At 44.6% G+C, this 15928-nt stretch overlaps 1 protein-coding gene across 4 annotated transcripts in view; it reads left to right on the top strand.

The window, feature by feature from the left end:
- The window catches only part of LOC122561588 (ATP-binding cassette sub-family C member 9-like), a 200061-nt gene that overhangs the window by 137294 nt on the left and 46839 nt on the right, over positions 1–15928 (top strand). For all 4 annotated transcript variants that reach the window (XM_043713429.2, XM_043713430.2, XM_043713427.2 and 1 more), the window contains 3 exons: positions 3031–3130; positions 6854–7086; positions 11843–12000. In XM_043713429.2, coding sequence (XP_043569364.1) covers positions 3031–3130; positions 6854–7086; positions 11843–12000 — 491 coding nt within the window. The remainder of the gene's footprint in view (positions 1–3030; positions 3131–6853; positions 7087–11842; positions 12001–15928) is intronic.

Below are 15928 nucleotides of genomic sequence, written 5' to 3'. Positions count from 1 at the left end.
TGCAAGCTGCCACAGAATAAGCCAGTCAGTCCCATACCCCTATCTGTTTACTTCTTCAAGTGCTCATACAATTTCCATTTGAAATTACTTCCATCGCCCTCACAGACAGTGAAGTCCAGACCCTTGAAAGATCAAAGTTCTTTCTTATTTCCCTCCCCTACCAACCCACCCTATAACTCTTGCCCCTAAACCCTTCAATCAGTGACCCTCAGTCCTTGTCCTATCAGCTAATGTGAACTGTTTTTCCTTCTACCATAATGAATGCTTTGACCAAACCATTGCTCAATCGCCTACTCACCAAAGAGAGCAATCCCAGATGTTCCAAACTAAAACCCCTCCCATCCTGGCAAATCTCTTTCCACTCCCTCATATTCTTTCCTAAAACATAGTGACTAGAATTGAGCCGGATACTCCAGTTAGGACCGAGCCAAAGCTTTGGGAGTGTTCAACAAAACTCCACTGCTCTTTACTCGAGGCCAGGATTTTGGTTTTTGTTTGTCATCAATACTGAGCCAATAGGATGTTCCTGCAATGTGTTTGTTTCCATTTGTTTGTGTTAATGTTACTATCATTTCCCAGTGAGCACCCAAAGGGATATCTTTGTGCTGTATGTGGTAGAATAGTGGCTACACCATTAACACTAGTTTAGGAAGTCAGAATTGATAGCGTTTATAGAGTTGCTTGAATTTTCATATTTTGGATTGAGGGATGTCTTTGGGTCAGTGTTGAAGGAGAAGGGCATTTGGCAAACAATGAAGTTGTGAAGTACACAAGGTAATATCAAATTGTGCAAACTGTCCGATTGGCTGCAATGGATTCAATAAGGACATGAAGATGGAAGGGCGTAGACTTGAACAGCTCTCTTCTCCCTTTGTCCTCATTTGAGAAACAAAGTGGTGTAATTTGGCTCTGAAGCAGTGATCATAACATGGGGTCAGAGAGTTGGTGTCATGTTCTCTCAATGAATGGTAACAGGAAAGAGAGTAACTGTCTCAGAATGGAGGTTATGACACCCCTGCTGAAGTATAAAACTCCACCCAATTTTGGCAGGATAGGTGAGCTCTGGGTGACAATGTAAAATGAGAGTCACCAGGTCAGCTATCTGTTGTACAGATCTCTCAACTTCAAGTTTCCTAGAAGGAGTCAGATGTGAGCCTAGGGTCTAAAGGGATTCAAAGGGTATGGGGAAAATAGGAGACTGAGTTGGATGACCAACCATGATCATAATGAATTGGCTGGCTGGAAGATAGGAGTTGGCTGGCTGGAAGAAGACAGAGGGTAGTAGTTGATGGCAAAGGTTCATCTTGGAGTGCCGTCACTAGTGGTGTTCCGCAAGGATCTGTTTTGGGACCATTGCTGTTCGTCATTTTTATAAATGACCTGGAGGAGGGGTTAGAAGGTTGGGTGAGCAAGTTTGCGGATGATACGAAAGTCGGAGGAGTTGTAGACAGTGAGGAAGGATATGGCAGGTTACAGCGGGATATAGATAAGAACTGGGCAGAAAGGTGGCAAATGGAGTTCAATGTAGCTAAGTGTGAGGTGATTCACTTTGGTAAGAGTAATAAAAAGATGGGGTACTGGGCTAATGGTCGGATACTTGGTAGTGTGGATGAGCAGAGGGATCTTGGTGTCCATGTACACAGATCTTTGAAAGTTGCCACCCAGGTAAATAGTGCGGTGAAGAAGGCATATGGCGTACTGGCTTTTATTGGTAGAGGAATTGAGTTCCGGAATACTGAGGTCATGTTGCAGTTGTATAAGACTCTGGTGCGGCCGCATCTGGAGTATTGTGTGCAGTTTTGGTCGCCATATTATAGGAAGGATGTGGAGGCACTGGAACGGGTGCAGAGGAGGTTTACCAGGATGTTGCCTGGTATGGTAGGAGGATCGTATGAGGAAAGGCTGAGGCACTTGGGGTTGTTTTCATTGGAGAAAAGAAGGTTTAGGGGTGACTTGATAGAGGTGTACAAGATGATTAGGGGTTTAGATAGGGTCGACAGTGAGAATCTTTTTCCACGTATGGAGTCAGCTATTACAAGGGGGCATAGCTTTAAATTAAAGGGGGGTAGGTATAGGACAGATGTTAGGGGTAGGTTCTTTACTCAGCGAGTCGTGAGTTCATGGAATGCCCTGCCAGTAGCAGTGGTGGACTCTCCCTCATTATGGGCATTTAAGCGGGCATTGGATAGGCATATGGAGGATAGTGGGCTAGTGTAGGTTAGGTGGGCTTGGATCGGCGCAACATCGAGGGCCGAAGGGCCTGTACTGCGCTGTATTCTTCTATGTTCTATGTTCTATGAATCGTGGCGCAGGCTCAAAGGGCTGAATGATTTACTCCTGCTCCTATTTTCAATGTTTGAGTTTCCGTGATAACAAAAATCTGAAGAGGTTTACAGCAGATGTCCACTTGGACAACACCACCCTACCCCACCCACCCTCCGCCTTTATCATGAACAGTCCAGGTTAGAATTTTCAAGTAATTCTAATGCTTTGGAACAGAATGGAACGTAGGTGGATCAATCAAAGAATCCCTGCAATGTAGTAGCAGGCCATTCGGTCCATCAAGTCCACACTGGACCTCCTCCCCCAGAAGAGCATCCCACCTAATCCCCCCAATTCTGCTTTTCTCACAACTAACCCACCCATCCCTGGACACTATGGGGCAATTTAGCAAGGCCAATCCAACTAACCTGCACATCTTTGAACTGTGGGAGGAAACAAGAACGCCCAGAGGAAACCCACACAGACATGGGGAGAATGTGCAAACTCCACACAGACAGTCGCTCAAGGGTGGAACTGAACCTGGGTTCCTGGCACTATGAAGTAGCAGTGCTAACCATTGATCCGCTGTGTTGCTCAGTTGCAGAATAGTTAATCTGAGCGAGCAACAGAAAGATGCCTGTAAAATATTTGTGTTCTTTAATTGTGGCAGTGTGATAAACATAGTGTGAAACCTATCTCCTTAAAACAATTACTTAAGTAATTCAGCTGTACTCAATCAAAATGTTTCTGACCTTTTTCTCTCCCCAGGAGACTGAAGGTGAAAGTCAAACAATTCTAGAAAGAAAAACCTTACGAAGGGCAATGTATTCACGGGAAGCCAAAGCTCAGTTGGATGATGAGGATGAAGGTGGGCATATCTCTCTCATTGTTCATTACATCAAGGTGCCACTTGCTTTCACCTGGGTGGGTTGGAAACAGAGCAAGAGGGTGACATGGGCTCCAGTGCCAGTCAACCAAGAACATCATGACCCCTAACGTTTTGATTTTCACTAAAGAGGTACAAACTGTCCAAGGGAAGCTGAGAACACAAGGACAATCCTGATCTAGGATGCAATGGCCACTGGTCATACAAGGTCTTCAGTGTATGTACAACAGGGACAGAAATCATAGACAGTATGTGCGTCCGGTCTGAAATCTTTTCCCTTGACCTGAGCTCAGTGACCCCTCACCATTAATTTGAGCACAGTGACTGCTCACCCTTAATCTGAGCTCAGTGACCCCTCCCCCAACCTGAGCTCAGTGACCCCTCTTTGACCAGAGTTTAGTGACTCCTCGCCTGAACCTGAGCACAGTGACCCCTCCCCTTAATCTGAGCTCAGTGACCCCTCCCCCGAACTGAGCACAGTGACTGCTCACCCTTAATCTGAGCTCAGTGACCCCTCCCTCAACCTGAGCTCAGTGACCCCTCTTTGACCAGAGTTTAGTGACGCCTCGCCTGAACCTGAGCACAGTGGCCCCTCCCCTTAATCTGAGCTCAGTGACCCCTCCCCCGAACTGAGCACAGTGACTGCTCACCCTTAATCTGAGCTCAGTGACCCCACCCTCAACCCGAGCTCAGTTACTCCTCTTTGACCAGAGTTTAGGGACGACTCCCCCTGAACCTGAGCACAGTGACCCTTCCCCTGAACTGAGCATAATGATTCCTCACCCTTAATCTGAGCTCAGTGACCCCTCACCCCTAACCTGAGCTCAGTGAGCCCTTCCCCTTAATCTGAGCTCAATGACCCATTCCCCAACCTGAGCCCAGTGATCCCTCCCCCGACCTGAGCACATGACCCCTCCCCCAACCTGAGCACAGTGACCCCTCATCCAAACTGAGCACAGTGACTGCTCGCCCATAATCTGAGCCAAATGACCCCCCTCTCCCAAACTGAGCATTGTGACCCCTCCCCCAAACTGAGGTCAGTGACTCCTCACCCTTAACCTGAGATCAGTGACCCCTCCCCCAATCTGAGCTCAGTGACCCCTCCCCCAACCTGAGCTCAGTGACTCTTCACCCTTAATCTGAGCTCAGTGACCCCTCCCCCAACCTGAGCTCAGTGACCCTCACCCTTAACCTGAGATCAGTGACTCTTCACCCTTAACCTGAGCTCAGTGATCCGTCCCCCAACCTGAGCCTAGCAACCCCAGAATAGTGAGCTCCCTACAGCCTCGGGCCCCTGTTAATTAGGACCTGATCTACCCTGCCAATCCTGGGCCCTGACTGGCAGACACATGTGACCATTTTTCCAATGTCAGCTAACGTGGTCTCAAAATAGAATCAATCCCCTGTATGAATCCAATAGATTTGACACCTTTGAATGAAAATTTTGCCTAGGCTGTCAAATAGATCCAACATGTCCTCTTGCCCACATGTTGGGTGGATGTCCTGATCACACTATGAGCAGATCATTTACCAACTATCAGAATTCAAGTTGAACCCAGTTCCTCTGAAATTCTGTTCCATCATTGCTTGCAGCCATTTTCCAATTGATGCTCAGCCTTTGTCTCTCCCCACTGTCCTAGCACTTTTTTGGGGAACACCTGTACCTGCAAGATCCTGTACTTCGTCACCACACACCCAGTCTGATCTCTCTGTTCTTGGTTTTCTATACTATTATAATCTTGATGAACAGCTTCCAACATTTATTTTTCACTTAACCTACTTTTCTCATCATCCTGTTCAGAGATATTATTACACACCTCTGGGAGCAGATGGGACTTGAACCTGGTCCTCCTGGTCCAAGGACAGAGACAGAATACTGCCCAACAAAAGGCCCCCCTATCAACAGGCTTCAATGCCTCACCTTTCAATTATGTATTTTGCAGCCTTCAGGAATCAACATTGAGTCCAGCAATTTCAGACAATGATCTCTGCACCCTTTTTTATTTATTTGGAGAGCAGTTATTGTTTATTTTCTGCATTCTTTTTTTTTGTAATTAGATTAGATTGCTTACAGTGTGGAAACAGGCCCTTCAGCCCAACAAGTCCACACTGACCCTCCGAAGAGCAACCCACCCAGACCCATTCCCCTACATTTACCCCTTCACCTAACATTACAGGCGATTTAGCATGGTCAATTCACCTGACCTGCACATTTTTTGAACGGTGGGAGGAAACTGGAGGAAACCCACACAGACACGGAGAGAATGTGCAATCTCCACACAGGCAGTTGCCTGAGGCAGGAATTGAACCTGCCTGTGAGGCAGCAGTGCTAACCACTGTGCCATCGTGCCACCCAACATCTCTAACATCTCCTCTGGATTCATCTTTTGTTTCTTGTCCCATCTCCATCTCCTTTTGCTTTCCACAATTGTCAACTTGTCTTTTAATCTCTCCATACTTCCATGCAGTCACAGATCTTATGCACTCCATGCTGCCTCTTCCCAGCATATGCACTTCCCTAAAACTTGTAACATCTCTAATGCGTTCTAATTCTGACAAGAATTGTTTCCCTTTCCACAGATGTTGACTGACCTACTGAGTATTTTAAGTATTTTATGTTTTAATTTCAAAGTTCTGTATTACTTTACCTTTGTTTAAGTGACCAGTTAGCTCCTAATTGCTAGGTTTCTAATAAAATGAGTAGCAACACATAAAATTAATTTTTGAAGAGATTATCATCTTCAATTGTAAATATGTTGATCAGCGTGTGGGTGGCACGGTGCACAGTGGTTAGCACTGCTGCCTCACAGCGCCAGAGACCTGGGTTCAATTCCTGCCTCAGGCGACTGACTGTGTGGAGTTTGCACATTCTCCCCGTGTCTGCGTGGGTGTGCTACAGTTTCCTCCCACAGTCCAAAATGTGCAGGTTAGGTGAATTGGCCATGCTAAATTGCCCGTAGTGTTAGTGAAGAGGTAAATGTAGGGGAATGGGTCTGGGTGGGTTGTGCTTCAGCGGGTCGGTGTGGACTTGTTGGGCCGAAGGGCCTGTTTCCACGCTGTAAGTAATCTAAAAAAAACTTTATGAAATGCTCCTGTTCTTTCAACACCGTCAGAAAGCTTATTTTAACATTGTCAAATAATCCTTTTTGTTTTGCAATGGTTAGCATTTCCATCTGGTAGGAGGTGGTCTTTCATTGCTGTATAATTATAACTCCAAAATGCCTACCTGATAATACAGAACATAAACAGTGCTAAAAAGAGAGAGTCATTGAGACTGCAACACAGGAAGCCAACTTTGGAAAGGAACCAACAAATTGGGCAGTATGAGTAAAGCATTGTAATTGTCAGGATTAGGGCTATGAGAAAATGAGGACTGTAGATGCTGGAGGTCAGAGTCAAAAAATGTGGTGCTGGAAAAGCACAGCGGTCAGGCAGCATCTGAGGAGCAGGAGAGTCGACATTTCGAGCATAAGCTCTTCATCAGGAATTTATGGTGAACATGAAGTCACTGTTAACTGATTAAATTGACTCTGATTGTTCAGGCCATTGCCGTAGGGAAATCTTCACCTTCAAATCTCTTTTCAGCAATGTTTAATGTCAAACTTATAAAGTGGGATGTTGGTGCTTGTATTCATGAAGACAAAATTGATTATAATTTTCGATACAGCAATTGATTTTCTTCTTTGTTTGTGTCCCTGAGCTCAGAAGAGGATGAGGAAGAAGATGATGAGGATAACATGTCAACAGTTATGAGGCTTCGAACAAAAATGCCGTGGCGAGCTTTCTGGAGATATTTGACCTCAGGAGGATTCCTTCTGCTGTTTTTGCTGATTATCTCCAAGTTGCTAAAACATTCTGTCATGGTGGCTATTGACTATTGGCTCGCACACTGGACAAGCTTAAAACAAACAAGTGAAACAAGTGCAATGACTGACATGGTAGGAACGTGAATAATGAGAACAATCAAAGGGTTGGATCAATTGAAAGTACCTAAAATGAGTGTGAATTTTTTTTATTAGATAAGGATATTAAGGGGCATGGAACGAAGGCAAGTAAGTGTATTTGAGATACAGATTGGCTATGGTGAACTGAATGGCAGTTTAGGCATAAGGGCGGCACGGTGACCCAGTGGTTAGCACTGCTGCCTCACAGCGCCAGAGACCTGGGTTCAATTCCCACCTCAGGCGACTGACTGTGTGGAGTTTGCACATTCTCCCCGTGTCTGTGTGGGTTTCCTCCAGGTGCTCCAGTTTCCTCCCACAGTCCAAAGATGTGCAGGTCCGGTGAATTGGCCATGCTAAATTGCCCGTAGTGTTAGGTGTAGGGGTGTGGGTGGGTTGCGCTTCGGCGGGTCGGTGTGGACTTGTTGGGCCGAAGGGTCTGTTTCCACACTCTAGGTAATCTAATCTAAAAAAAAACTCCTGATCTTGTGCCTCTGATAATGAAATACTCTGGAATGACTCAGTGGGTGTCGTAGAATCCCTACAGTGTGGAAACAGGCCCTTCAGCCCAACAAGTCTACACCAACCATCCGAAGAGTATCACATCCAAACCCATTCCCAATTACTCTACATTTACCCCTGACGAATGCACCTAACCTACACATCCCTGATCACTATGGGCAATTTAACATGGCCACTTCACCTAACCAACACATCTTTAGTTTCCATTGCATGTGGAATTAGAAGAGTGTATGCAGAAAGGACTGCCATGAACTCAAGTCGGCATTTGCCCAAAATAGAAATTGTCATATCACCTACTTTTATTTTTAGACCAGGATAGCTTTTTCACTAAACTCAGCATAATGCTGGTGAAATGGATTAGCTACCTGTCACAAAGAGCGTCCAAAATGAAAACCTAATTTTGAGTGATGGGAAACACCAATAAGGCACCCCGCAACAATATCAAAATCTGCCACAGTAGTCATAGTCATAGTGACAGAGTTGTACAGCACGGAAACAGACCATTCGGTCCAACCAGTCCATGCCGAACATAATCCCAAGCTAAATATGTCCCACCTGCCTGCTCCTGGCCCATGTCCCTCCTAACCTTCCCCATTCATGTACTTATCCAAATGTCTTTTAAACATTGTGACTGTGCCCACATCCACCTATTCCTCAGTTCAAAGCATTTAGCTCAGGAATGAGTAGATGGACACTTCTGATGTACCACATGCTCCAGAACCCTTCAGGAAAGAATGAGGAGATGGGTGAGCTGTAGGCATTCAGGGAGTAATTTTTCAATTTACTGTTAATATTATACATGAATATTGTCCTTTTTCTCTCCTCAAACTGGGACTGTAACATCTTGGTAAGGTTAAAATATATTATTTGGTCAGAAAAACGTGAATTTTACAGAGAGTTTAAGGAAAGAGACTCTAGTGGTGAAGTAACAGTCGTTGCCTGTGGGTCAGGAGCTCCAGGATCAAGTCCCACTTCAGGACCTGAGGGCTACAGAAGGTGCATTCATAAAACAACCAAACAAGTTCAGTATCAAACTGCAAATCCTCCACCATCTCCTCATTCCATACACGCACTACCATCTGGATGAAAAAGTTGCCCTAAAGTCCCTTTTAAATCTTTCCCCTCTCACTTTAAATCTACGCCGTCTTGTTTTGGACTCCCCTACCCTGGGGATAAGACCTTGGTTATTTACCCTATCCATGCCCCTCATGATTTTATAAACCTCTATAAGGTTACCCCTTCAGCCTCCCACATTCCAGGGAAAATAGCCCCAGCCTGTTCAGCCTCTCCCTATAGCTCAAATCCTCCTTGTAAATCTTTTCTGAACCCTTTCAAGCTTCACAACATCTTTCCTATAGCGGGGAGACCAGAATTGAAGGCAGTATTCCAAAAGTGGTCTAACGTGAGAGCCATAACATGACCTCCCAGCTCCTATACAGGTCGTTCTGCATACTGTGCATTTCGTTAATGTGATTGACAAATTGGGTACACTTTCTAAAAAGAGTGAACTGTTAAAATGTGTGTGGGCGATTGCATCAACAACACATCAAACACTGTTTCTCAAGTGCGATTTTCCTATAATGTGGGTTTGTACAAGAACACAACCAGTTATAGAATTGCTGTCTGTACTCAATGCGTTGACCAATAAAGGTAAGCATACCAAATGCCTTCTTCACTACCTTGTCTACCTGCAGTTCCATTATCAAGGAACTATGTGTTCACCAGAGGGTGTATAATACTTCAGTGATAATTCTTACTTGCTGTAACCAAGGTAGTAATGTGTACTTTATCTTAAGGAGAAAGTGAGGTCTGCAGATGCTGGAGATCAAAGTTGAAACTTTATTGCTGGAACAGCACAGCAGGTCAGGCAGCATCCAGGGAACAGGAGATTCGACGTTTCGGGCACAGGCCCTTCTTCAGGAATGAGCTCATTCCTGAAGAAGGGCCTGTGCCCGAAACGTCGAGTCTCCTGTTCCCTGGATGCTGCCTGACCTGCTGTGCTGTTCCAGCAATAAAGTTTCAACGTACTTTATCTTAAATTGAGACTCCTGTGACACAAGCAGGTATCTCAGATGTAAGGTAACTAGCGCTAAGTAACATGTACTAATCCCATTTACCTTTCATCAAGACTGAGCCTACCTCCTGCTGATGAGATCATGTGGACATTGTTCTCAACCTAGGAGAAAGTGAGGACTGCAGTTCAGAATTGAAAGTGTGGTGCTGGAAAAGCGCAGCAGGTCAGGCAGCATCTGAGGAGCAGGAGAGTCGACATTTCGGACATAAGCTCTTTGGACTTATGCCCAAAACGTCAATTCTCCTGCTCCTCGGATGCTGCCTGACCTGCTGTGCTTTTCCAGCACCACACTCTCGACACTGTTCTCTACCTGGTATCTGCAGCTTCGACTGATTTAGCAGAAAGGATTGGTGGCACAGAATCTACCAAAGGCACCACAGATGGGTCTACAGAAACCAAAGCAGCAGGAGGTTCCACTCGCATCTCAGACAATATCGCCTCCACACAACAGGGAGGATTGACTGAAAAGCCAGCTAGTGCCTTAATCTTCTAAGTTTTTCTGAATGAAGTCGAGAAGGATTTCCCTTCTATGCTAATACTTGGCTTTAATTATTCTCAGTAATGTCCTCTCTGTGCACATCCACATTTGCAACCGAAATATTGCGTCACATTGAGGGTCGAATTTCATCTCGGAAAGGTTGTGGCCTATAGACAATATTATACAGGTTACTGTTTGTGTCGCTCTGACATTTAGTTTCACTGCTGAACTGAATACTGGACAGGCGCATAGCAGTTGGCCAATGCGATACTCTCTGGCCTGGGCCACCTTTGCAAGAAGAAGTTCCAGTCTCGCGCTTTAACCTCAGAAGATTGTGCAAACAGCACACATCACATTGGGGGAACTTCCTGACACTCCAGGGCTACATATTTGCTTGAGAAAGGTAAAATAAATGGACGGGAAGATTGTGAGCCTTATACCCATCAGTTCCCTCAAAGTGCATCCCATGTGTTTGGCATCACTTGGCTACATCAAACCACCCTGGGAGTTAGCACAGCAGTAATGTGGAAGATACGTAGGTTAACTGAGGCTAATGTTTTTCAGTGGGCTGCCATCCCTTGGAACTTGTTTGGCAATCTGATGACCTTCAGATCAGAGTTGAATTTCCCAGAGGTTTTTTTTCTCGATTTAGCCTCAGATTTCCTGTTTGGCTTTTTGCCTCTCCCGAGGGATTGTGGGAGTGGGAATAGTGGGGCCTGATGATGAATGTGGGGGAACATCAATGTTCAAGTGGGCAGGACCAATGGAGCATTAGGGCTTTTCCAGGCACTTTCAATAAGCCAGGAATAATTAGACCGTTTTTTGCTGTCCTTTTAACCTCAAAAAGGCAGCAATGTTCAGATGATTTGCAGATGTTTGTGTTACTATGTGTGGGTATACATGTGGAGGAAGTTCCGAAACCAGGGGGCCATCAGAATAAGCTAGTCACGAATAAATGAAGTAGGGAGTTAAGAACACGCTATCAATTTTGTATGGTGAAAGATTGCCATCTATAACAAATTATAGTTTCTATTTTAACAGAAATATTAATCAATGCAATAGTTCAAGGAAAAGTTTGAAAAGAGAGAGCTTAGTGATGTTACATATAATCCAATCTTTTAAAATCACCTTTGGTAGATTAAGGATTTTATTGTGATGTTATCATAGAATCATAGAATCCCTACAGTGTAGAAACAGACCATTTGGCCCAACAAGTCCACACTGACCCTCTGAAGAGTAACCCACCCAGATTCATTTCCCTACCCTATTATTCCATATTTACCCCTGACTCATGCACTTAACCTACACATCCCTGGGCAATTTAGCATGGCCAATTCCCCTAACCTCCGTATCTTTGAACTGTGGATAGGAAGCTGGAACACCCGGAGGAAACCCACGCAGACATGGGGAGAATGTACAAACTCCATACAGACAGTTGCCCAAGACTGAAATTGAACCCGGGTCCCTGTCGCTGTGAGGCAGCAGTGCTAACCACTGAGCCACCATGCCGTCCCATGATGTTATGATTTGTCACCTCAGAAGTTAATTCTTCCATTGATTTATTCAGGTTGTCACATCCATTAGTCAGATTAAGTTATTGAATGGAACAAAAAAATTCTACATTTTATCTCTTTACCGTCCATGTCAATTCACAAACTCTTTCTATCTGTGTTCCTTAGAGTGACCAAAATTACTACAAAATGTGGTACAGCATCTTGTGCAGTGTTGGGATTGTACTGTGCCTCATCACATCCCTAACTGTGGAGTGGATGGGCTTAACAGCTGCTAAAAATCTTCATCATAATCTTCTCAACAAGATCATCCTAGCACCTGTGAGGTAAGCTGATAATCAGTTTTAAACTGTATCAACAAAATTTCACTCGTGGAGCTTTGACAACAATTGGTGACATTATTATGACACCTTTAACAGATGAATCCATCACCAAGGCAAATCCAAGCCAAACTTTAAGAGATTGATGCTGACTTCCAAGAATCTGTCAACTTTACAGACTCTCAGCTTCATGCAATATTTGAAAGTACATATTACATCAAAACTAGATCTCTTCAGTGGAAAACTTTTCTCTGTCCACTTTGCTTCTAAACCTGGACTTTGTTGATTTATCCACCACCCACAGTCAACCCCTAAAACCTATCAGTCAGAGTCTCTGTTCATTTACTACTTAATTAACAGAAAAAACTCAGTTAAAGGTCCTCTCAATTTCTGGCATAGGCTTTGACAGTTGTATCAAGTTTGATATCCTTAAAGCACTGGAAACACAGTGACAAGCATTGAACTCCCCATGTCATTGTTGAAAGTCTTGGGGCTGGAATTTACCAGAAATTAATGAGTTTTCCAGGGGGTGGTGTCTCCCTAGAAGGCCAAACAGGTTTGCTCGCACTATATTTCCAAATTTATCTCATTTTTATGCACCGCGCCCCCTATATGCCTCACTTGTTGTGTTATCCTACTCACCGTCAGTGTAAGTATTAGTTACTCCCACTGATACCCAGGATATCAATGCTACTATTAAAGTGCCTTGTGCAAAGTGGGAGAAAACCACAAACCAGGCACAAGGGTTACATGACTGACAATTCATTGCACGTACTGGTCATGCTAAATTGCCCAGAGTGTTCAGGAATGTATAGGTTAGGTGAATTAGCCATGGGAAATGCATGAATACAGGGATAGGGTAGGGGGATGTGTCTGGGTGGAATGCTTTTTGGAGGGTCAGCGTGGATTTATTGGGCTGAATGGCCTGTTTGCATCCTGTGGGGATTCTATGATCTGTCACTATTTAATAGCTAAACACACAGCTTGCCTATCCTTAGCCTCAGCCTGTTCATACCCCTGCCTAAATGAGGGCTTCTCTTTCCCCAATACCCAGTGTAGCCCAGTGTGACAGTCACATATATTTAATGCCTTCAAAAGCAGTGTGATCAGCCTGACCCACCCACTCCAGATGTGGTCACAGTAATTTTCCACTTGCAGTGCGCAATTATGAGCTCCATTCCGTCTAATTCTGTCTGCTTCCTCCAAGGTCTGTATGCAACGGCAACTTCTGAAAGTAGAAGTCAATGCTGGGGACTGTGTTGGAACACTGAGCGACATGCAAAGAGCCTCGGAGCAGACGTGCACTTTAAAAGGACATCTTGTCTGCGAGTCTGTTGTATGTTGTGTTGGCAGACTGAATCTGAGGCTCTGTCTTGTATCCATGGGATCTCTTTGCTCCCCTGAGCCTCCGTGCTTCTTTATTCATGGCACTCCCTGCCAAGCGCATCAGTACAGAGCCTCCACAGCTTCCCACACACTAATGTGACTTGTGTCTTCAGTTTTCAATCTCAGCCCCAGACTACTAGTTGAATTATGCCAACGCTGTGCTGCCATTGAGTCCACAACACGGATGACTGTGGATAACCCCCTACTCTCAGATAGATAGTATCTCATATCCTCCAATCACTATTTCCTCATCATCATATGTCTTGATATTTGCCTCCCTTTACAATTAGTGTCACCCCTGTATCCCAGCATGCTGCCTCCAATCCCCATAGCTGACTCTGCCAGTTCTCTACCACGTTGGTGGCTCCTGATAATGCTTTTTTACTTGCATTGAGTTGACCATCAAGACTGACTATGGCACAACCCCTGACCAACTTTGACTTACAGCCCTGACTGATGGCTGACCAGACCCATGACTGAGCCACGCGCAAGTCCCAGATTGAATTACTGCCAATCCCCACTTTGTTGCCTGCAGGACTGACTTTGGCCTGCTCCCTGGACTGTAGGGATACAGACCCCCTGACCACGACTGCACCAGGTGGCTGACTGACCTTCTCCAAACCCCTGGACTAAAATCAGAAAGGGCATTTGACTGTGCCAGTATCCCCCAACTGAAGGTTGTCTCCCTTGATTTGACTGAGGACTAGCCCTCTTAGTCTTGGAGTCATGGCCATTTGGTTGAAGTCTGTAGTGCTGAGAGGTGATGCTGATGTTATCACAGCAAGGTAGTGTATGGCAATATGTCACTCCAATTAACTGGTGACTGCTGACAACCATGACATGCCGACTGGCTTTGAATATGCACTAAACAACAAGACAAGACCAAAGGACTGTGAATGTTTAAGGTCTGGCAAAAGGGCCATAAAGCCAAGGCAATGCTGGGAAGCTGTAAGCATCTCAATAAGTGAGTAAATGTTAAGGTAGCAATTGAGCAACTCTGAGATGCAGCCTGATCATATCCGAGATGATGCCGCAGCAGCTACATTCCAGTGAAAGGTGCTACGTACACCAAAATATTATTTTTATTATTCATCAGTTTGTTTTTATGGGGAGAATATTTGCCATCTGCTGTTAGAACAAAAGGCTGAACAACTGCCCCAAATTGGCCCCAATCAGATTATTGTTATTGTGCAATTTTCTTAAATCTGCTTTTTGTGTTTACTCCAGTGCCATGTTGTCTATATTGTGATTTTATTGAACTAGTTGCAAGTTAGACACTGCCAGTCAATGTTCTCATGGTACAGATCACATGACCACACCAAGGTAGGAGACTCACCAATACAGCATCGCATTTTATCCCACCCATTCCCCTTTCAAACATTCACAGCTCATTATTTCCATCAGTCTCGACACAAGCATTACACATCCAGTCTTTAAATCGGATCAATCTCTTAATAGTACAGATGGACTTTGTCATCGGCTTTCATTTGGGTGATGTTTCTCCCCAAGGAGTGTCATTGCTATGTCATTTGTTGTAGTCACATGACCTGTTGTTGTTTCATGATGGTTGATCTTCAGTAGTCTGTGCAGATGGTGAGCTCAAATTCTCCTGACTGGCTGCCTGTGGTTAAGAAATGGCTTTTCCGGTTATTTGCATGTGCCTGCTTTTGCAGGGGTATATCTATCCATTCGCTTCTACTGTGTACGATAGAAATGATAACTGCTCCATGTAGGTCATTAGTTGCTTTTGTTGATTCTTGTTGAAAGCTTGTACCCTCTGTAGCTCTCCAACGCTTAATCGATACAAGTTGGATAGTGTAAAATTGGTGAAAGTGGATGAGCAACAAAGTTTTCATCTCACCTTTTGTCTTCAATGCAAACAAAAGTGATAGGAAAGTTAAAGCATAGCTATCAACTATCTTACATTATCGTACAAAGTCAAGGTAACCTCCTTGTGGTGGAAACTAGCAGTAGATCACCTGCCTGGGGAGAACCCACCCAACTCTCCTTTCCATCTACCTCCGCACCACCAGTTGCCCACCCAAGGTAAAAATAGTTCCCTGGTTTTAAGCTTTTTTGAATGTTCTTTCACGCAGCATGAGTGTCACTGGCTAGACAGTATTTGTCTCTAATTCTCTGAGAAGATGATGTTGGTGAACAGCTGTCTTGAACTATTGTAATCCAAAGGGAGTAGGTACACCCAGAGTACTGCAGAGTTGACCCACTGACACCAAAAGAATAGTGATCCTGTTTTAAATCAGGTTGCTGTGAGACTTGAAGGGGAACTTACAGATGGTAGTGCTCCTGTGTATCTGCTGCCCTTGTCCTTCAAGATGGTAGAGGTTGTGGGTCTGGCACTAAAATATTATTTTCTGTGGCTTAGTATGTCAATCCATTCTAATGACATGAGTGTGACTGACCACAGTAAGAATGGTTTCATTACACTTATTCGGATGCTTCTGGAACTGACATCATAGACCTAACTTTTGGAGTAGTTTGAGGGTTAATCCACTGGATGTTTCGTTTTGTAACTGTTGTTGCTGTGATT

Source organism: Chiloscyllium plagiosum, unplaced genomic scaffold, assembly GCF_037043375.1.
Source record: "Chiloscyllium plagiosum isolate Xiang-an unplaced genomic scaffold, Cpla_swu_hap1 HiC_scaffold_23, whole genome shotgun sequence".
Classification (NCBI taxonomy): Eukaryota; Metazoa; Chordata; class Chondrichthyes; order Orectolobiformes; family Hemiscylliidae; genus Chiloscyllium; species Chiloscyllium plagiosum.
This window is presented reverse-complemented; position numbering and strand designations above follow the sequence as displayed.